Raw genomic sequence first — 19054 nt, forward strand, 5'->3', positions numbered from 1 at the left:
TGATCTGGATACACTCACCAATGCAATTAGATAAGCAAAAGAAATCAGAGGTGGAAATTAGTGAGGACGTCTAACCGTGACTAATTTGCAGGTGATTTGATGACGTCCTTGCAATGCAGTAAAGTCAATTTAAAAACACATTATAAACAAAGATGGATACAAAATTATCACATATAAATCAAAACCATTCATGAAGACAACAACCAGTGAGAGGATGTAATTTACAAAGCCCACAAGAAAGATTATCAAAAAGCAAATAAAAGACTTAAACTGTATGAAGAGTCAACCACAGAGCAGTGGACATGTACTGAACCAAACCTGGTCGCCTGTGCGAAGAAAAGACAATCTGCTGACTCTGGGCTGCGGTGAAGGAAAGTACAGCGTTTATTGCAGGCGCCCAGCAAGGAGATCGGGCAACTAGTGCTGGAAACATTCAGACTCCCCGGGGGGATCCAGGAAAGCACTTGTAAAGCCCAGGTGAGGGAGGGGGTCACAACGTAAGTGATCAGCTCGTGCACAGTTCTCTGATTGGCTGACAGTGTGGTAACAGGGAGCTGTCACAGGGTTAACATTATCCATCCTTAGACTCCTGTAGGCCTGGGGGCCATGTGCTCATGGTCAACAGGCAGTTATCGTCTTCCATTGGGTGGGGGTTTGGGCGTCTGTAAGACAACTTAGGAACATGTGCATCAGATACCACGACCTGGGAACCTGGGAGAGGAGCTAAAGCAGAGGGTACAGGGAGGGGTCTGTGCCTGGAAAACCCCCGAGGGTCCTGCTTGGTTACAGATGATGAAAATGGAAAGACATACTGGGGTTCTGGAAACTTCACATTCAAGAAGTCAATCCTCTCTAAATTGACCTACAAATTCAACTTGATCTGAATTAAAAAAAAAAAAAAAAGCAGAAAAGGGAAAAAGTATGGGATTTATGAGACAACGATGGAATATTAAGGAATTGTTGTTGAAAACAATGTTTAGGTGCCTGTGTGGCAAGGATATTATGATTTTGCTACAATGAAGAATTCTTATTGTTTAGGTGGGTACATTTAAACGTTTACAAATTACACGATATCCCTGAGATGTGTTCCAAAATCATATGAGGAGGAAATGGGGGGGGGGCGGGATCAGTGAAGAAGACTGGCCATGAAATGATCATTGGAGGTGAGTGTTGGTCCCCAGGGTTTGGAACGGAGCAGGACCCTATGAGGTGCTCCCTGGTCCAAATCTTTCTGGGTCCCCATTTCTTGTTTGTAGGAAATGGGCTTCATGCAGCCTCCTCGACCCTCCCTGAGTCCCAAAGAGCAGGTTCAAACAGTTGTTTATCAGTGGAGGATGGTAACTTCAGGCTGAGCACCGGATTCCTGGAGCTCCACCCCACCACCTCACCACCAACCAATCAGAAGACAGTCATGCCCTGCAGATCTCACCCCAATTTCGCCTACAAAAACTTCATATTTATTGACTATAAAGAGCAGAGATACAACTGCATTTTTAGAGCCTAAAGTTAGGCAAGAAGGTGGATGAGACAATGGACAATGTGTTTTCTTTTTCTGTATTACTTTCCATTTATTTAATGACCATCCATTACGTTAACAACTGAAAAATAAGTTTGGGAGAAAGAATGTGACTTAGTTTTGACTTAAATGATGTGTGTTAAAAAAAACCCCAAATCTTCACAGGGCTTAGATTTGAGGAAATTGACTTTACAGATCTAGAATACATTGTATTGAATCAAAAAAAAAAAAATTTTTTTTTCCCCCTGAAAACCATCAGGGAGTTCGGGTGTTTTGAGCACACCCTCCTTTTGACTCTGCAATAAACCCCTCTCTGCTCCAAACTCCGACATGCAGGTTTGTTTGGCCTCCCTGCGTGCCGAGCACGCAAACTTTGGTTCAGTAACAGATTCATGTCATACTGTTCCGTCTACATTTATCTATGTTTGATATTCTCAATTTTATAAAGTTTTTAAAACCTATACTAAGAAACCGAAGTGTTGTCTGTTAAACCAAATTGGCTCTAAAGTTTCTTCTGGAAATATAAACTCAACAGGAAGCCAGGGGAGCCTCTGAAAGAGACAATCAACAAAGGTAAATGGCTCTATCACTGTCATATTTCGAGTTACAATAAGAGATACATATATGGTTTTCTTCCCAGTTTCTGACACACAGCTCCTAGAATGCTACAGATTTCCGGATTTCCTAAGTGGGAAGACCGATCAAGGTGTCTTTTGTCATGTGAACGAGGTGACGTTTGCACAGCCTGGGGGCTGGTTGCTGGAGAAATAGCCAGTGATCAGAGGGTGGGAACTCTCTGCCCCAACCTTGACCTCCGGGCAGGGGAGAGGAGCTGGAGGTTGCATGGCTTGCCAATGGGCAATGATCAGTCAATCACGTGAGGGTCATCAGTCGTGCTTATGTGAAGAAGCCTGCACAAAACCCCAAGAGGATGGGGCTCCCGGAGATTCGTGGGTGAACACGTGGAGATTAGGGGGCAGTGGGGGCTCACAGAAGCTTGACGCCCTCCCCAGACCTTGTTCTGTTCATCTCTTCTGTCTGTTCCTGGGTTCTAGCTTTTCATAATAAACCAGCCATCTAGAAAGTAAAGTGTTTCTCTGAGTCCTGAGAGCTGCTCTGGCAAAATAAGGAAATCCAAGGAGGGGACCATGGGCACCTCAGTTTATAGCCAGTTGGTCAGAAGCACAGGTGACATCCTGGACTTGTGACTGTCATCTGAAGTCGGTGGTGGGGGGACAGTCTGGTGGGACCTGTGTGGTCTGATGCGACCCCCAGGAACATCATGTTGGTCTTGAATTGTAAGCCACCCAGCGGGTGCTGGAGAATCGCTTGTGTGCGGGGAGGAAACCTCATGCATTGGAGCTGGTGTCTCAGAATCATGATATAAAACAATAAACCGTGGACGGCAGTGTTGACAGACCAGTGGAACAGACAAGAGTCTACTTCTGATACAAGAAATATTGCGATATTCAGAAATGGGTTTATATCTACGGGAACACAGTGCACATGGCACAGGCAGCTTCGCATACGCCCAGCTGAGGGCTGGCAGCCTAAGAGGCTGAACACACAGACTGCGCCAGACCACGGTCAGTGCTGGAACTCCGACCCACCACCTGCAGCAACCAGCCCCGGACGCCAGCCAGGATTTTCACTACCTTGTCATAGCTCATAATGAAAAAGAATAGAAAAAGATTAGATAGATAGATAGATAGATAGATAGATAGATAGATAGATAGATAGATAGAGATAGATAGATAGATAGATAGATAGATAGATAGATACACATGCATAACTGAATCACCATGCTTTACTCCAGAAATTAACACAACATTGGAAATTGACTATACCTCAGTATAAATAGATTAATTAAATAAAGTCAGAGTTGTAGGAAGCCAGACCTCCAACTCCAGAAACCAGTCCAGAAGCCACACAATTCCCCCCCTCACCTCACAGCAGTTGGCCCCAAGTGGCCAGTTAAGAAACCGACAGCTTTCCTCATTTTCGTCCCTACTGAGAACCTGGATCCAGCAGAGACCCAAGCGTGCTCCCCACCCAGTCACACGGGACGCCCCACTGCTAGCTGGTGTCTCCCCATCTTCCCCAGACCACCACTTCCATTGGGCACCCCCTCCGCTTTCCCACCGGTCTCTGCTAAGGCACCAGTGGTGGTGGCGGACCCTGAACAGACTGCATGGTCTGCTCTCACGGGCCGGTCTCCGTGCACCTCCACCCCCTCCAACCACCTCTGCAGCGTGCCTTCTCCTGATTCACAGTCTTCCGATGTAAAAGAAAAAACCAAAGACAGATATCACCTGTTGGATCTGATGCAGAACCCCTGAGCTGTGCCGTCTCTCTTCCCCTGGGTGATGCTTCCAACACCAGCTGGCAACAACAGGGCTGCAAACTGTCTTCCCCGGCACTGGAGGGGTGAGCCGGTGCGCACAGACACTGACGGCTGCAGCTAGGGTGACAGCAGTAAACACACGATGCTTAACTAGGCAGAGGTCACGTCTTTGCCGCTATAGAAAGGTCAGTCCCTTCCTCCCAAAGCCACATCCTGCCTGAGGTTTTCTAGGCTTCACTCTCATCACACTTCTGTTTCCAAGACAAGGGCATTTCCCTGCACAGCAAACCTAATGAATAAAACCAACCCTGCTCCGCAGATCATCCCGAATTACTAACCCCTGAGGTTTGCCCGTTTTTTTAATTAGAAGGCAATTTATTACCTAGACCAACAACAATATGAATATATGTTGCACCGGCACACAGGCATCTAGAGAGTGCTAGCAACCCCATTCCCTGCTTCCAAATCACCTGGGAAAAAATGTAGGCAAGTAGCGTCACTGTATGTAATTACCAATACTGAAATTGTTGGATCATTAATTTGCTAAACCTATTTAAGAAGACCGCAAGAAAAAATAAGATTCCTATTCTCTTTCAAGAAAAGAGACTTACAGCTTAATTTTATATTTGTTGGATCAAAAGTCCCTATGTCATTCAGGTCTTTGCCTAGACAGAATGTATAATCATCTATCTTAGGAAGTTAAAAAATAATTTTGTTACTATTCCCAAAGAGTTTTGATTTTTTTTACTCTCGAACAAAACAACTGTCATCTATGCCCAATTTTCCCCACAACACCCAACACCACCGATATTGTTATGCCTAAAAAAAATCATTTTTAATGGTGAAAAATTAAGTGATTTAAAGTAAATATAATATATTAGGAAATATTGTTTACAAAGCTTATTTAGGTACAGTTTTTAATCATTTTCATGACCTCCATAGCAACCACCTCATTTAATGATTTATGTATCTTAAAATTAATTTATGAGGTAATGAAAAATCATGTTTTGTTAATAAAAAATTTAAATGTGACATCAGTCACATTTGGTTTGGCTAACACCTGTTATGTAACAACATAGATTGGACTTTATCTTCATACGATAGTCTCAAAATAGGCAGAATTGTTTGTAATTTTTGTATTTGGGGCTTTTAAAATAACCTATTATTATTTTTCAAATCGTGATTCTGTATGTCAAGGTAAAAGCAGGTTTCCATGCACAAAGCACACTGAAAATAAAACATTCCTAACACGGATAATCTTGCCTCTGAAAACCCAAGCTCTGTTTCCCATTTTGCTTTTTAACATTCTGCGTCATTTGCATCATTCATGCTGTAAGCGTTTTAACAGGCTCTGGTTCGTCCAGAGACAAAACCGCGGAGTTCTCATCACTTCGCACCGGTGCCCTGTAAACATCCTGCCCTCACCACGACTTAACCTTTTAAACGTGAGAAGGCGTAAGGCCATCATCCAGCAGGTGCGCGGCACCAGCACCACCTGCCGAGCAGGAGGGGGTTCTAAGGGGCCCCGCGTCAGCGAGGTGCACGTTTAAGTGACAACTCAGCACTTTATAAAGGATAGGCTTTATCCTTGGTGCTCTAAACCAGAATGGGAATAGGCGTCACAAAGTTCCTTCAAAGTGAATCCTCAGAACCACGTCTCCCACCTGCGGCAGGTGCAGGTCTCCTGGGTCTGCAGGAGCTGACGCGCCGTCTCCCGGGGGGCGTGGCCTGGAGACCCCGCCTCCTCTGGGGCGTGGCCTGAAAATCCCGCCTCCCTCCTTCGGGTATGCGACCGGAAGACCCTGCCTCCTCCGGGGGCGTGGCCGGAAGACCCCTCCTACTCCGGTCGTGACCCCACCCACGAGGTAGGCCGGGCCGAGCCGGCGGAACCAATGGGCGCGGCGGCGTTTCCGGCGGGACGCTTAAGGAGGGACTCAGTTCAGTCCGCCGCCGAGGGAGGCCCCGCGCCGGCCCGGTTCCGCCATGAAGTTTCGGGCCAAGATCGTGGACGCGGCCTGTCTGAACCACTTCACGCGTGAGTGGGGGTCGCGTGGGTCCCGGGCCGCGGAGAGGAGGGTAAGAGGGAGGGAGGCCCGGAAAGAGGTAGGGGGCGCGGCTGGGGCCGGGCGGGCGGGGACGTGGGCGCCGGGCCAGAGGGGACGAGGGCGCGCGGGGATGCGGGACCCGCGGGAGGATGCGGGAGGGAACGTGGGCGCGGGGCCGGGGCTGGAGAGCGGGGACACGCGTTGGAGGGCGGGGACCGGGGCTGGGGGCGCGGGTTCGGGGCTGAGGGCGGGGACCGGGGCTGGAGGGCGGAGTCGGAGCTGGGGGCGGGGACCGGGTCTGGAGGTCAGGGACCGGGGCTGGGGGCGCGGGTTCGGGGCTGGAGGTCGGGGACAGGGGCTGAGGGCGCGGGGCTGGGGCTGGAGGGCGGAGTCGGAGCTGGGGGCGCGGGACGGGGGCTGGAGGTCGGGGACGGGGGCTGGAGGTCCGGGACCGGGGCTGGAGGTCAGGGACCGGGGCTGAGAGCGCGGGGCCGGGGCTGGGAGCGGGGACCGGGGCTGGAGGGCGGAGTCGGGGCTGGGGGCGCGGGGCCGGGCCTGGAGGGCAGGGACCGGGGTTGGAGGGCGGAGGCGGGGAGGACCGGGGTGTGCTGGAATGCGGGCACCGCGGGAGTATGAGGGCGGGAACGGGGCGCGGGGCCGGGGTGGGGCTGGGGGCGGAGGGCGGGGCCAGGGGTGGAGGGCGGAGACCGGGAGGGGACGGGGGCGGGCCTGGTGGGGAGCAAGTGCCAGGGGTTGTTTCTAGAACTTTAGTCCTATCGCGTGGCTTTCCTTACCGCCGCGACAGACAGCTTTATCCCGCGCAGACCTCCCTTCACAGCCCGGCCCGTGGGTCCCTCCGCCCCCTGTGCCCAGCTCCGCGCTGACCCCTCCAGCGCCCGGGTGTGTGTGGAAGGAAGGAATGCGCCCACTAGGCGCCAGCTAACCTCCTTATTCCAACACTGGCGTGTGACGCCGACCTGGCGGGGTTGCTGAGAGGCTGGCGTGACCTCAGCGGAATTGCAGGCTACCCCGTGGGTACCGGTGTGAACGTCATTTCCCCCCGGAAGCTCGCGGCTCGAGCTGGGAGCTCTGCGGGCGAGGGTGGCGGCCTCTTAGTAACTCCTGACTGTAGCCGCTTGCTCTAGGAGTCAGCACCATGATAGCCAAGCTTGCCAAAACCTGCACTCTGCGCATCAGCCCCGACAAGCTGAACTTCGTGCTCTCTGACAAGGTGGCCAGCGGCGGGGTGAGCATGTGGTGTGAGCTGGAACAGGTGAGTGGGAGCTCCCGAGAGGCCTGCGGGCCCCCCGCGTGCCGCCGGAAAGGGCACAGATGTCCCCCTTCTCTCCCCTTAGGCGAACTTCTTCAGCGAATTTCAGATGGAAGGCGTCTCCGCGGAAAACAACGAGATTTACCTAGAGCTAACGTCGGAAAATCTGTCTCGAGCCTTGAAGACTGCCCAGAATGCCAGAGCCCTGAAAGTCAAGCTGACCAACAAGCACTTCCCCTGCCTCACGGTTTCCATCGAGCTGGTGAGCAGGCGGGGAGGGTTCCTGACCCTCCCAGGAGTCAGGCGTGGCTGTGACCCTGGGCTTCCACAGCGTGTGGGGGGCTGGTCGGTCTTATTGAAATGAAAGCTCTACACAGATACTCGTTCTCCGTTGGAGTCGGGTTACGTAGGAAGACGTGTTTAAATACTCCGGTGACGGGGTGATGCTCAGCGAGGCAGCTGCTTTTCCCACGACGTGACACTTCTGCGTCTTCTCAGGCCCGTGTGTCCGCGCATCTCCGTTTCTGTCCATGGTGTTGCCACCTAGTCTAGAAACGCCGCTTTCTGTCCACTTCCACCTTTGAAGTGTTCTGCACCCCCCCCCCCGCCTCATCTGCTGTTAACACTTCCGTGTTCGGTGACCTCTGCTCCCCAGTCCGTCATTCATCCGCGATGACAGGTAATGCACGCTCTTCCAGGGCACACGTGCCCCGGTACAGAGAACAAGCTCACGCCTCCACCAGCACGTCCCACGCCCTTCAGGGCGGCCCAGCCGTCCTGGAGCCACGTCACCAACCCCTGCGCTCGGAGTGGCTGTGGGCACGTCCGGTTCTTCGCTATGACCAGACCGGACGTGGGTGGTGCGGGGGCGCTCCGTGGTCTCTCCCCTTCTCCCTCTGAAGCCGCCTCTTCCTTCCGTGCTGAGCGCGGGCCGCCTCCGCCCGGCTTGCCCTTCCTTTCCGTGTGGTACCACCTTATTCTCCGCGGGAGTGCGTGTTGGGTTCCATGCTCAGAGGAGGAGGAGTCCTCGGCTTTTCCTCCTCGCTCGCCCTGGGCTCCCTGCAGTCAGGCTGCTGGGCAGTTAGAGCGGATAGGGTTTCACAGCCCCGTGTCAGTGCTGTGGCTCTCCAGTGCCTAGGGACCAGCCAGCCAGTGACATGCAGGATATGCTGGTCTGTCTCAAGGCTCGCAGACCCCCTGCACAGTCAGGCCTGGTTTATCTTTTCAGCAGTGTGACCTCTGCAGTGCCCTGGGGGTCCCGAGCTCACAGAACGGCCCCTGTCCCTTCTCCGGGCTTCACCCGTGCCGTCCCCCTCGCCTTCGTTGTCCCACGGCTGGCAGCCTCTCCTTCCTGTGCGACCCGAGCCCTCCCCGCTCAGACAGGCTCTCCCAGTCTGAGACCCTCCTCACATGCTCCCCTTGTCAACTTTCCTCAAGGCCTTCATGAGTGTGCAACGGGCAACCCGTCCGGCTTCCTGTGTCCTTTTCCTCCTTACTGACCCTTAGTGCCCCAGGGACACGCCTGTCTGTCCACCACCCTGCCCACTCCCCCACCCCAGGACCCAGCACCAAGCATGCGCACCGTGCTGTGTGCCCACTGGATGACGATGAACCCGCTAACGTTCTCTTGGATTTGGTGTCACCTGTTTCGTGTCTTTAAGTTCTCGTTTGTTTGCTTATTTTAAGTATTGACATTATAAAAACATCTTTCATTTCTTCTCTCTCCAGTTATCTGTGTCGAGCAGTAGTCGCGTGGTGACACACGACATCCCCGTGAAGGTTATTCCGAGAAGGCTGTGGAGGGACCTGCAGGAACCCACCGTCCCAGCCGCGGACGTGAGTGACGCCTGGGGCCCTGCCGCTCGCTCGTGTTGGTGCAGGGATCTGAGCTCTCGATGTTAGCCGGAGTCTCGCCGCACATTTTGTTGAACAGTTGTACGGTACCTGAGAAGAAAGTGGTGTCCATTTTTAAAGGATGCGCCAGGAAAAAACGTGGATGTACTTGCCCGTTGCTGTTTACATAGAACACCTTAGAACAGCGCCGTGTGTGATGGAAATGCCGCGCCCTCCACAGGTCAGGGAGACTGCCCTGGATGCTGGCACCTCAGCCGCACGAAAGTAGTGTTCGGAGGCTCTTGTACCGACCAGGAGGGGCTGCCCCGGCCTGGGCGTCACAGAGCTCGCTGTTGTCCTTGTCCTGTGAGGAGTGGGTCCCGGAGGCGTCCGGGCCCCGAGGGAGGCCGCTCTGCTTCCCCTGATGGGAATCCAGAGCCACTAAGGGCACCATTGGTGGAAGGAGAGATCATGAAAATATACTGAATGGAACACTTACCTGGCTTTTACTAGAAGGCATCTACCCAGCGGCGGGGACGGCCCTGAGTCTGGGCGTGCACCCCTCGGGGCGGCCTCTGCGGGGCCCCGACCCAGAAGAACGCCCCGGGGTGTGGTCCCCGAGCCAGCCGGAGGCGGGCCTGAGTTAGTGAAGTTGTAGGATTATTTTTCTATGCATAGTTTAAAAAGGACTTTATTCAGGCGATTTAAAAACACGGATTCAGAGCTTTTAAGCATATACACACGTTCCACACGTGAGCACCTGTCAGAACTTGGCCGTGGTAAGATTGTTAATACTTGGGATGTTTCTCGTTGGCTTTATAGGTTAGTATTTATTTACCGGTCTTGAAGACCATGAAGAGCGTTGTGGAAAAGATGAAAAACATTAGCAACCACCTGGTAAGCTCCAACTTCTCTCAAGAGGGCTCCCAAGCATTCGGTGTGGGCCGCGGGTCCCGGGAGGAACCTGGCCCGGGGGGAGCTGGGTGCCCTCGGTGCGCCGGGGCCGGGCCTCTGGGTGGGAGCCTGCGGGCGTAAGGCGCCTTTCCAGACCTGTCCAGTGCGCTCGGCTCTCCTCACTCGCGCCCGCCTCGTGCCTCCTGTCCACACGGGCGGTGTGTTAAGGATGTATTCGGGGGAGGGTGTAGCTCAAGTGGTGGAACGCGTGCTTAGCTGGGGTTCCATCCCCAGCACCTCCTCTAAAAGTAGATAAATAAACCTGATTTCCCTCCCTCCAAAATAAAAATAAATGTTATATATACATATATATATATTTGGCACTTCTACCCTTTTGTCCTTAAGTTTTGGGCAAAATATTACGTATTTCATCTGCTAACTTGCATATTATTTTATGACCACTGACACTGGCCAAATGTCCCGTCCACCTGCCAGATGCCCCAGTGGCCGAGGACAGAGCCCCCAGAACACACCCCTCTCCTCCTGGGCCAGGTCTGGGGACACGTTTACTTCCCGTTTACGTCTGTGAAGGTCTGCTCACTGCCGCTGTCTCGACAGGCTGTGTGGGACAGTGATGGGGGATTGTGCAGGCTCCCTCGTCCCCTCCTGGGGTGCTCTGAGTTCCTCACTCACTCCCCGAGAACTCACTTGATTGTGTCCCTGGGTCTTTGGGAAACCACCATCCACCTGCAAAGTGTAGACATGGTTCTCACCGCCGGCAGCCCCGTCACCTGCCGCAGGCCCGCCCCCTGCAGAACTCTGGACCCCCCACGGTGCCGGATCTTCCCGGCTCTGTCTCTGCCCCGTCACTCTCGGCCTCGCCTCCCCAGCCTGGGCCTGGAGAACGCTTAGCCTCTCTCACTGTTTATCATAACTCCCAGCCCTGCTCCCCACCCCTCCCCCCGGCCTGAAGACCCTCCTGTCCTGAGCCACTCTGTTAGCATCTCGGAACCCCTCCTGAGCCCCTCCTGAACGGGTGGCTTCCAGGAAAGGGGGGCTGTCTGGCCACCTGTGTGGCCGCCCCTGCGGGGCTGGCACTCAGTAGGCAGCGAATAGGTCTTCGCGCATGGACCTGGAGTGAAGTTCAGCCTCGAGAGATCTCTGGAATTCCAGGTTTCCTGAAGCCTAGAAACTGGGGGCCATTCTATCTGTGCAGTCGTGCTCCGTTAGAGTAGCTTGCTTTCAGGACCTCCTCCTTGTAGGCTTCACTGTAACTCACTCGATGTGGACTCAAGGAAGCAGCAGGCCTGGCTGTGGATCCAGTTGTCAGGCGGGAGGCTCCCTCGGGCACCTCCTGGGGGCCTCCCGAGGGGCTCTGAGAGGCCCAGGAGGGAGACGGGAGGGCCGTTAATAGGAGGGTCCGGTTGTTTGCTCTTTGGGCCCAGGGGAGGTGAGTCAGCACGGTGGCTTAGGTCAGATCATCGGGGGGTCTCTCACCTGGAGTGCTTGCACAAGTCATACTGTCAGACTTATGTGGAGTGGCTGCTGCGGCCTGGAGTCCCGGATGGAAGGGGACAGCGGCCCCGCGTGTGCCGAGACCCACGTGGGGCTGCTTCTCAGGCCCGGTCTCGCCCTGTCCCGGGGCTGTGCGGGCTGGGAGCTGTCGGAAGGGCCTGGGTTTTGTGGAGCTGTCTGGTCACCTGGTCTGCTGGAAGCTAATGTCCATGTTTCTTTTCTTCCCCCTTTTGCTTTCATTTTCTAAGACTGTAAAATACTCAATTTGCAGATTATTGAAGCAAACCTAAATGGAGAATTGAACTTGAGAATAGAAACCGAACTAGTGTCTGTCACAACCCACTTTAAAGATCTAGGAAATCCGCCACCAGGTGAGCTTCCTGGTGGGCTGTGTTTTGCTCGTGGTAAGTTCATCGTTTCAGGTGACGCCTGCCCAAGGTCTCTCCGTGGGAAATGGGTGAAATTGAGCTGAGCGTGTTTCGTGCTCAGGGCGGGAACGAGGTGTCGCTGACTCTGCGGCGTGGTGGGGACGCTGGCCCGCCGCCCCGAGGAGCTGGGGGCTGGTCTGGGGTGGGAGGAGACAGCCTCCCAGGCCCTTCCAGCTCCTGGCCTCTTGCTCCTGCCCCTGCAGACTGCAGCCCCTTCCCTGGGCCTGGGCAGAGTCAGAAACGGGGCTAACATGACCAGTTCTGTCGCGGGACCCTGCGCTCAGTTCAGTGGGCAGTGAGCGTTGCGGCCGAGCTGCCAGGGTGGCCGGGCCGTTGGGGAGCGAGGCCGAGGCTCCAGGGGAAGGTGCTCACTCGTGTGAAAACCGTCTTAGTCCTGCGTGTGCTCCAGGCAGATGTCACAAGGCATCTCACACCCTCAGTTACAGTCTGTACAGGCGGGTTGCTTACCACGGCAGTTCCGGGAGCGTTGCAGGGGCCTTGAGAGGAGCCGCTGGCGCGCAGTGCGGCCGGGCACACGAAGCTTTGTGATGCTGGTGCGAAGTGACAGACTTCGGGCCCCGTCGCTTTGTTTAATGCATGACAAAGGGGGTCTCACCTTGGACGCCTTCCCAGAGCTGGAAGGACGCTGTCTTCCTTTTCGCTCCATGTAAAACCAGAGGCCTCGTGCGGCTGTCTGTGTTTGAGCCCCCAGTGCGCACGAGGGCCCAGACACCCGCTTCTGACCCAGAGAGAGAGCGTGGGTCGTGTTTCAGGTCCCTGTAAGGGAAGTTCCCCAGAGATTAGCATGAGACTTGGAAGAGTCAGGGCTCCGTAAACGCCTGCTCCACAAGTGAGTGTGCTGGCCCCCTGCAGGGTTTCCGCGGGCTGCTGCGGTCGGGGTGGGCTGGACTGTCCCCCTGGGTTCCCTGTCACCCTGCGGGTCCTGTGTGGTAAATGCTCCTGTCATTTTAGCCTCTGGACACGCCTCTCAAGACCACGACCCAGAACGGATGACTGAAGTGCATGTTGATGTCCGGAAGCTGCTGCAGTTCCTCGCCGGGCAGCAGGGGAACCCCGCCAAGGCCACGTGCAGTGAGCGTGCCCCGCCCGTTCAGACGCCCTGATCAGCTGGGCTCTCACGGGGTCTCGTAACGCAGCCTAGTCGCGTGGCCCCGTTTTCTGGGGTGTGGGGTGGTCGGGTGTTCTGGGCTCTCCTGAGACTGGAGGACACGCCTGCAGGGCGCTCGGCTCCCCGAGGCCTGTGGCCACTGTTGGGGGTGATCTGGGCCCCGAGAGAGGCCGCTGAGAGCAGGCGGCCTGTCCCGGACCCCATGGGGTGTACAGCGTTCCCGTCTCTGTGTTTGTTTCCTCCCTGTGTCTGAACCGGGTCCGCACTGGCCCGAGTCCCCACTCCCGGCCGCTCGCCGTGGCCTCCCGGTTCTGGCTGGCCCGTCCCCCTCAGGTTCACGCCTGCTCTGGCTCCACCATGCCTCCATCACGCATGAGGAAGGGCTCCCTTGCCAAGGATGTTTCGGGAGGAGGGTGGCCGCCCCTAGGTGTTGGCCCCGCGCGGTCCTGAGGAGTGTCCAGCCATCGGTCCTCTGGGTCCCTGCGCTATCCGGGGCTCGGGGCTGCGGTGTGCGGGACGGGCCTCCCCGGTGATGCTGGCCGTCCTCTCTCCCTAGATATTGTGAGCAACAAGATGGTGCACTTCGACTTGCTCCATGAGGACGTCTCCCTGCAGTATTTCATCCCCGCACTGTCTTAGCCCCAGCTGACCGGGCCTGGGCTCAGGGACCCTGCTCGGGAGCCGGAGAGGCCACCGGGGGACGCACCGCAAGCCGTCTGGCCCGGTGCTCACAGCGGCGGGACCCTGTGGGCTTCACTGAATCTCCCCTCGTGTAATATATTGCCTAGAACTGAGTTAATGAAGCGCAGTTGTATAAACATATTTCTTCTTATTACTCACGTGTCTGTTTTGTTTTCACCTTTAAGACGTTGGAAACGTTTATACAGACTTTAAACTTTCTTATCGAAGTTGTGCAAATCCTCGTGCATTCGGAATTGGTGTCGCCATCAAAACGGGCAGAAACAGTGCTGTGGGCCTGGCACTGTCCCCGGGGCCCTGTCTCCCCCTCAGCGGGTCGCAGCCGGCCCCGATCCATGTCTGTGCACCTCCGCCCTCCTCCGCCCTCCTCCCCAGTGGTCAGTCAGGTTCACTTGATCACTGGTTTTCAGCTTGCACAGAAACTGTTTTTGTGCCCAAAGAGTTGAGAGGAAAGTTCTTGCACGTGAGACAGGTTCTGGCCCAGCGTCTGACCCCCCACCCCACCCCACCCCAGGTGACGCGGTTAATTTTCCTGCTCAAGTTCAGGCCACGGTGCCTCCCACCCGGTGTCCTGGGAGCTGCCGTCACTCCGCAGGGCTCCCAGTCCCGTTGGCCAGCGAGGGACCTACATGGATTCCATGAACTTTAGGAGAGAAGGGCCGTGGGGACGACAAATTTTTTTTAAGGAAAATACATATTTCTACGTGTGTCCACCAGGAAAAGGCCTAGAAGCAACCCAGTAGCGATGCGCAGCCCTGGCCCCTAGATTCGGGTCTGTAGACACCATTTCCAACCAAGAAGAACCAGGAACCGCTGGAATTCCTGACTTCAGGTCTGTGACAGAAAACGCACGAGGTAAGCCTGGACCGTTTCTCAAGCAAGGAAGCAATTTGTGACCACCTGACTCAGAAGCCAGTTTGAAGAGGCTCACTTGGCTCAGAGATGGGGCGTTTGAAATCAAATCAGGAACGGTAACGCTCACGAAGTGTGCGTGCAGCCGCGAGTGTGTGATGACACCAGGAGTGTGACTGATCAGCACTGGCAGGGGCCCGGGAACAGCTCCAAAACCTGGAAAAGAGGTGACGAGTTGTCAGTCCTGGCTGCCCCGTCCAAATCTTGCCCCTGGGAAACCCAGTGACCAGAGGGCCTGCTTCTCCCTGCAGGGGTGTCCAGCTAATGGTTGGAGGCAGACGAGGGATGACAGCTTGACCATAACGAAGGACAGAACATCAATCAGCCACAACGGACAACGTGAGAGAGAGAAGCAGCCAGTCCTTGCGGGTCTCCTGATGGAGGCACCTGTCACCTGATCTTAATCTGACCCGCTTCTGTGCCAGTTTGCCCTTGACAGTGAGCATGCGCTTGGGGGTCCCCACAGGAAGCAAGGTGGTAAAAAGCCAGTCCTATCGGCAGACACACTGCAGAGAAACCAGAGATGGAGGTGCTCCCTATAGGTTGAAAGACGTGGGAAAAAAAACAGTTAACCGAATCCACCGTATTAACAGACTAAACAAGAACAGTCATATGATCATCTCAGTAGATGCAGAAAAAAAAAATGTGTGTGACAAAATTCATGGAAAAACCCCGACTCTCAGCAAACGATTGGAGCTACGTTGGAAGTCCTAGCCAGTGTAGTAGGGCAAGAAAAAGGAATTAAAAGCTACAGATGTGAAAGGAAAAAATACAGTCTGTTGGCAGATGACATGAATAGTCTAGCGGAAAATCCCACATAATTACCGAAAAAGGCTCCCAGAACTAACAGGCGCATTTAGAAAGGTCGCAGGAGGAACGTCAATATAAAGGCTATCGTGCTGCTGTACAGCAGTGATGAAGCCGGAATGTAACGTCTGAAGAAGCAGTATCGTTTACAGTGGCCTCAAAGAAATGAAGCGCTCAGGTGCACATCTCAGAAAACACGCAGGATTCATGTGCTGAAAACCACAAAACACCAGCGCAGTAGATCAGCTGGGAAGCTATACAATGTCCATGGACCAGGAGACTGACTTACTGCCAAGGTGTCGGCTCTTTCCGGTTTGATCTGTAGATTCCTTGCGGTCCCAACCGTGTAGCCCTGCGAGCTTTTTTACAGACAAACTGATTCTAAAATGTGTATGGAAAGCAAAGGACTGGAATAGCCAAAGCAATCCTGGAAAAGAAGAACAAATCGGAGGGCGGATGCTGCCGACACCAGGACTTACTGCGAAGCGGCAGGAGTCAGGATGGCGGGAGACTGGCCATGGAACAGACATGCGGATCAGGGTGGGACAGAGAGCCTGGAAACGGGCCACACAGCTGTGCTCTGCTGATTTTTGACAGAGGCACTGGGCAACCCAATGGAGAAGGGGCGGCCTTTTTCAAAAACGGTGCCAGAAAAAACTTGGATGTTCATGTGCAAAAAATTGAACTCAGCGCTTACCTCAAACCTCAGAAATTTCCACATGGGGATTTAAAAGCTCGGTTCAATTAAAGACGGCTTGCTGGGTTTGTGAAATGCTAATTTAAGTGTTTTTCTTACAGAGGCATCTCCATGTGCATCTTCACAGTGTCTGCATTTGCTCATGTGGGAAGTTCTCCCAGGATGAACGTTCTCTCAGTCAAAGCTGTCCCGGATGAATTTACAAAGGCAATCTCTCAGGACCTGGGCCACTGCGCTGTTCGCAGCCAGCTCACGCCCGTGTTGGGGCCAGACCTCAGCATTCCGGGGCTGGGGTTAGTCTCCTCTGTAACTCTGAGCAAGCCATATCTTTGCACAGACAGACTGTCAGGGTGTACCCTCCAGACCACAGAATGCCCCCCCTTGGGACACTCCACCTTTCTTTGCAGGGTTGAGGCCCAGAGAAGGCTCTCCCCACAGATGAAATACGGAGAAATTTGTGAAACTGACTCGGAGACGCGGTTTCCCTGTTACAGGAGGTCTCCATGGGCAGGCCTCGGGCGTGGCCATAGCGTCTTGTTTTGGTAAATAGTGAAATAGTGATATTTCACAGCACTTGAGGGTCTGGGAGCTGAGATGCTGCACCAAAGCACGGTATCGAACTTTCTTTTTTATTTTTTTAATTTTTTTTAACTGAAGTGTAGTTGACTTACAACGTTGTGTTAATTTCTGGTGTACAGCAGAGTGATTCAGTTACACACATTTATGTTCTTTTTCACATTCTTTTTCGTCATAGGCCATTACAAAGTACTGAATACAGTTCCCTGCGCTGTCCAGGAGGACCTCGTTGTTGGTCTGTTCTATACGCAGTAGGGCGTATCTGTTAATCCCAAACTCCTAGTTTATCCCTCCCCCGCTTCCCCTCCCTGGTCACCGCAAGTGTGTTTTCTACGTCTGTGAGTCTGTTTCTATTTTGTGAATGAGTTTGTTTGTGTCACTTTTTTAGACTCTGCATATAAGAGATACCATGTGATGTTTGTCTTCTGCGGTTTCGTTTTTGCTGCCAACAGCCGAGCCCTACGGCGAAAGGCGACGGTTGGACTCCACGGTCGACGGCCCCTAGTTTCCAACACCCCCCAGTTTCCAACACCTGCCTCCGTTCTCCGCCATTTCTCTAACGTTCATTTGCTTCTTCCCGCTTTTAGCAGTAGTCATTTTCTTTGTAGGCAAACATGGAAGGACTGAAAAATAGAAGAAAATTTCCACGACGCTCCCACCCCGAGGCGACCACCGGCAACATTTTGTTGTGACTTTTTTCTCCTCCGTGTGTCAGTGTTTTTGAAATTGGGATGCAAATTATAACCAGCGTGTCCATTTAACCTGGCATTCCTGTTTTATTGACCGTGGTTACTGACTCAGTGCTCAGACCTCCCACCTGCCAAAAACATTCCTCTGTTTGTTCTTTCAAATGGTTTGGATTTCAATTCCGAAGTGCATGATATGAACTCACGTGATTCTTTACTATGGTTTCAGTGGCTGGAAATAAAAGAACACATTCCAAGTTTTATCTCCAAGACGATTTAAAACCACATTCCTGCAACTTTTCTATGAATACGTTGCCTTAGACTAATTTATTTTTAGCTTCTACGGGGCAGAGGGTGGTTGGTGCCTGCCCACAGCGTGGGGAGCGGAGGCAGATTTGGGACCCACTAGAAAGTAGGACCTGGCTGTCAGGGGTCTCCACAACTCAGTAATCCAGCTTTTTACTGGCAAACATTCTATCCTGAAATGAAGTGGTCTCTGCATTTGCAAAAATGGCAGTTATTTCCCTGCAAGGACCCACTTTCCCGCCCCGCCCTGCAGGCTCGCAGTCGTGCCGGCAGGGGGCGCCGTGTGCACAGCAGAGGGACCGCGGGGCCCGTCCTCCCGGGCATGGACCTCTAACCCTGAGACACTTCTGGCCGGGCTAGCTTATTTTTTAATCTCACATTTCCCAAGTCAGCATCACTTGACGTCTTCCTCGTATGAGTTCTTCCCTCGATACTCAGACCAGAAATGCCACAGCTGAGAGAATATTTGAGTGAGGTCTCAGACACACAGCAACTGACATGCTGGGATCAGCAGCGCCAACGGTTTGCACAGACCAGCCCTTCCCACAAGGATGCAAAACCTCACCGCCCCTGGACCCTGGTCCCCGGGCCGGGGTGTCTGTGAGTCCTGGTTTGCAGTAGGGTGTTCACAGTGGCGGATCCCAAAACACTCACAGCTCCTCACTAGAGCCCAGCATTTGCCGGAGCACAGCAGGGTAGTGGGCAAGGCCGCATTCAGGGACCAAGAGCAGACCCGAGCCCCACTGGCCTTAGGGCTGGTGGGACAGCTCAGACCGAGGAGGCAGGGAACCGGGGTTCAAGCCCCGGCTAGCCCTCTCCCGAGCCACGCCCTCACCGTGAGCCCGTCCCTGACCCGCCGCCCCCAGGAATGCACCGGAGCTGTGTGCCCAACGGTGACTCGGGGCCTGGGAGAGTCTGCGCAGGTAGGACCCACCCGGCTGCTAGACTGGTCATTATGCCACTCCGCAACAGGCACAAACGGCTTCCGTTAAGAAAACAAGCCCAGAACGTGATAAATTGTGTCCAAATTAAGAGGGAGAATCCAGCTGTCCAGAAACCACGGGTGTGGGGGACAGGAGTCCAGAGCTCAGAATACTCCGCAAACTGCCCTGGAGCAGAGAGACAGAGAAAAAGCCTCCACGTGTGTTTTGCTGAGATAAAGCAATAGATTGATATCAAAATGGACAAAAATATCCTCAATTTAAAAAAAAAAAAAAAATCACCCCTGGCCAGTCTTACTGACTTTGATACCCAAAAATCCAAGATGTTGGCAGACAGAACCCAGCACCCGCAGAGGGTAATTCTGCCACGGTCACGTGAGTTTTAAGTCGGGGGCAGGGATGGTTTCATATCAGAAAATGTATTAATAACTTTCACCAGAAGTAGAGGAAGCTGTC

The 19054-nt window shown here is 53.9% G+C and overlaps 1 protein-coding gene across 3 annotated transcripts; it reads left to right on the plus strand.

The window, feature by feature from the left end:
* The first annotated feature begins 5756 nt into the window (after window positions 1-5756).
* HUS1 (HUS1 checkpoint clamp component) lies at window positions 5757-13809 on the plus strand. Of its 3 annotated transcripts, XM_031444979.2 has the most exons (9): window positions 5808-5895; window positions 6730-6936; window positions 7051-7178; window positions 7261-7437; window positions 8904-9011; window positions 9831-9905; window positions 11689-11788; window positions 12818-12937; window positions 13531-13809. In XM_031444979.2, the coding sequence occupies exons 3-9, from the start codon at window positions 7062-7064 to the stop codon at window positions 13611-13613; spliced, it is 780 nt and encodes a 259-aa protein (XP_031300839.1). In that variant the 5' UTR covers window positions 5808-5895; window positions 6730-6936; window positions 7051-7061; the 3' UTR covers window positions 13614-13809. The 3 variants fall into 3 exon arrangements, with proteins under 3 accessions (XP_031300836.1, XP_064338450.1, XP_031300839.1); XM_031444976.2 differs by lacking the exon at window positions 6730-6936 and having other exon boundaries at window positions 5757-5895; XM_064482380.1 differs by lacking the exon at window positions 6730-6936 and having other exon boundaries at window positions 5772-5895; window positions 7038-7178.
* Window positions 13810-19054: the final 5245 nt, after the last annotated feature.

The sequence above is a fragment of the Camelus dromedarius genome, chromosome 35 (genome assembly GCF_036321535.1).
Source record: "Camelus dromedarius isolate mCamDro1 chromosome 35, mCamDro1.pat, whole genome shotgun sequence".
Classification (NCBI taxonomy): domain Eukaryota; kingdom Metazoa; phylum Chordata; class Mammalia; order Artiodactyla; family Camelidae; genus Camelus; species Camelus dromedarius.

Coding starts and splice junctions, on each gene's coding strand:
- HUS1 (XM_031444976.2), top strand. CDS start 5,844: ATGAAGTTTCGGGCCAAGATCGTGGACGCGGCCTGTCTGAACCACTTC. Junction 7,438..8,903: donor TCACGGTTTCCATCGAGCTG/GTGAGCAGGCGG, acceptor TTCTCTCTCCAG/TTATCTGTGTCGAGCAGTAG. Junction 9,012..9,830: donor CCACCGTCCCAGCCGCGGAC/GTGAGTGACGCC, acceptor TTGGCTTTATAG/GTTAGTATTTATTTACCGGT.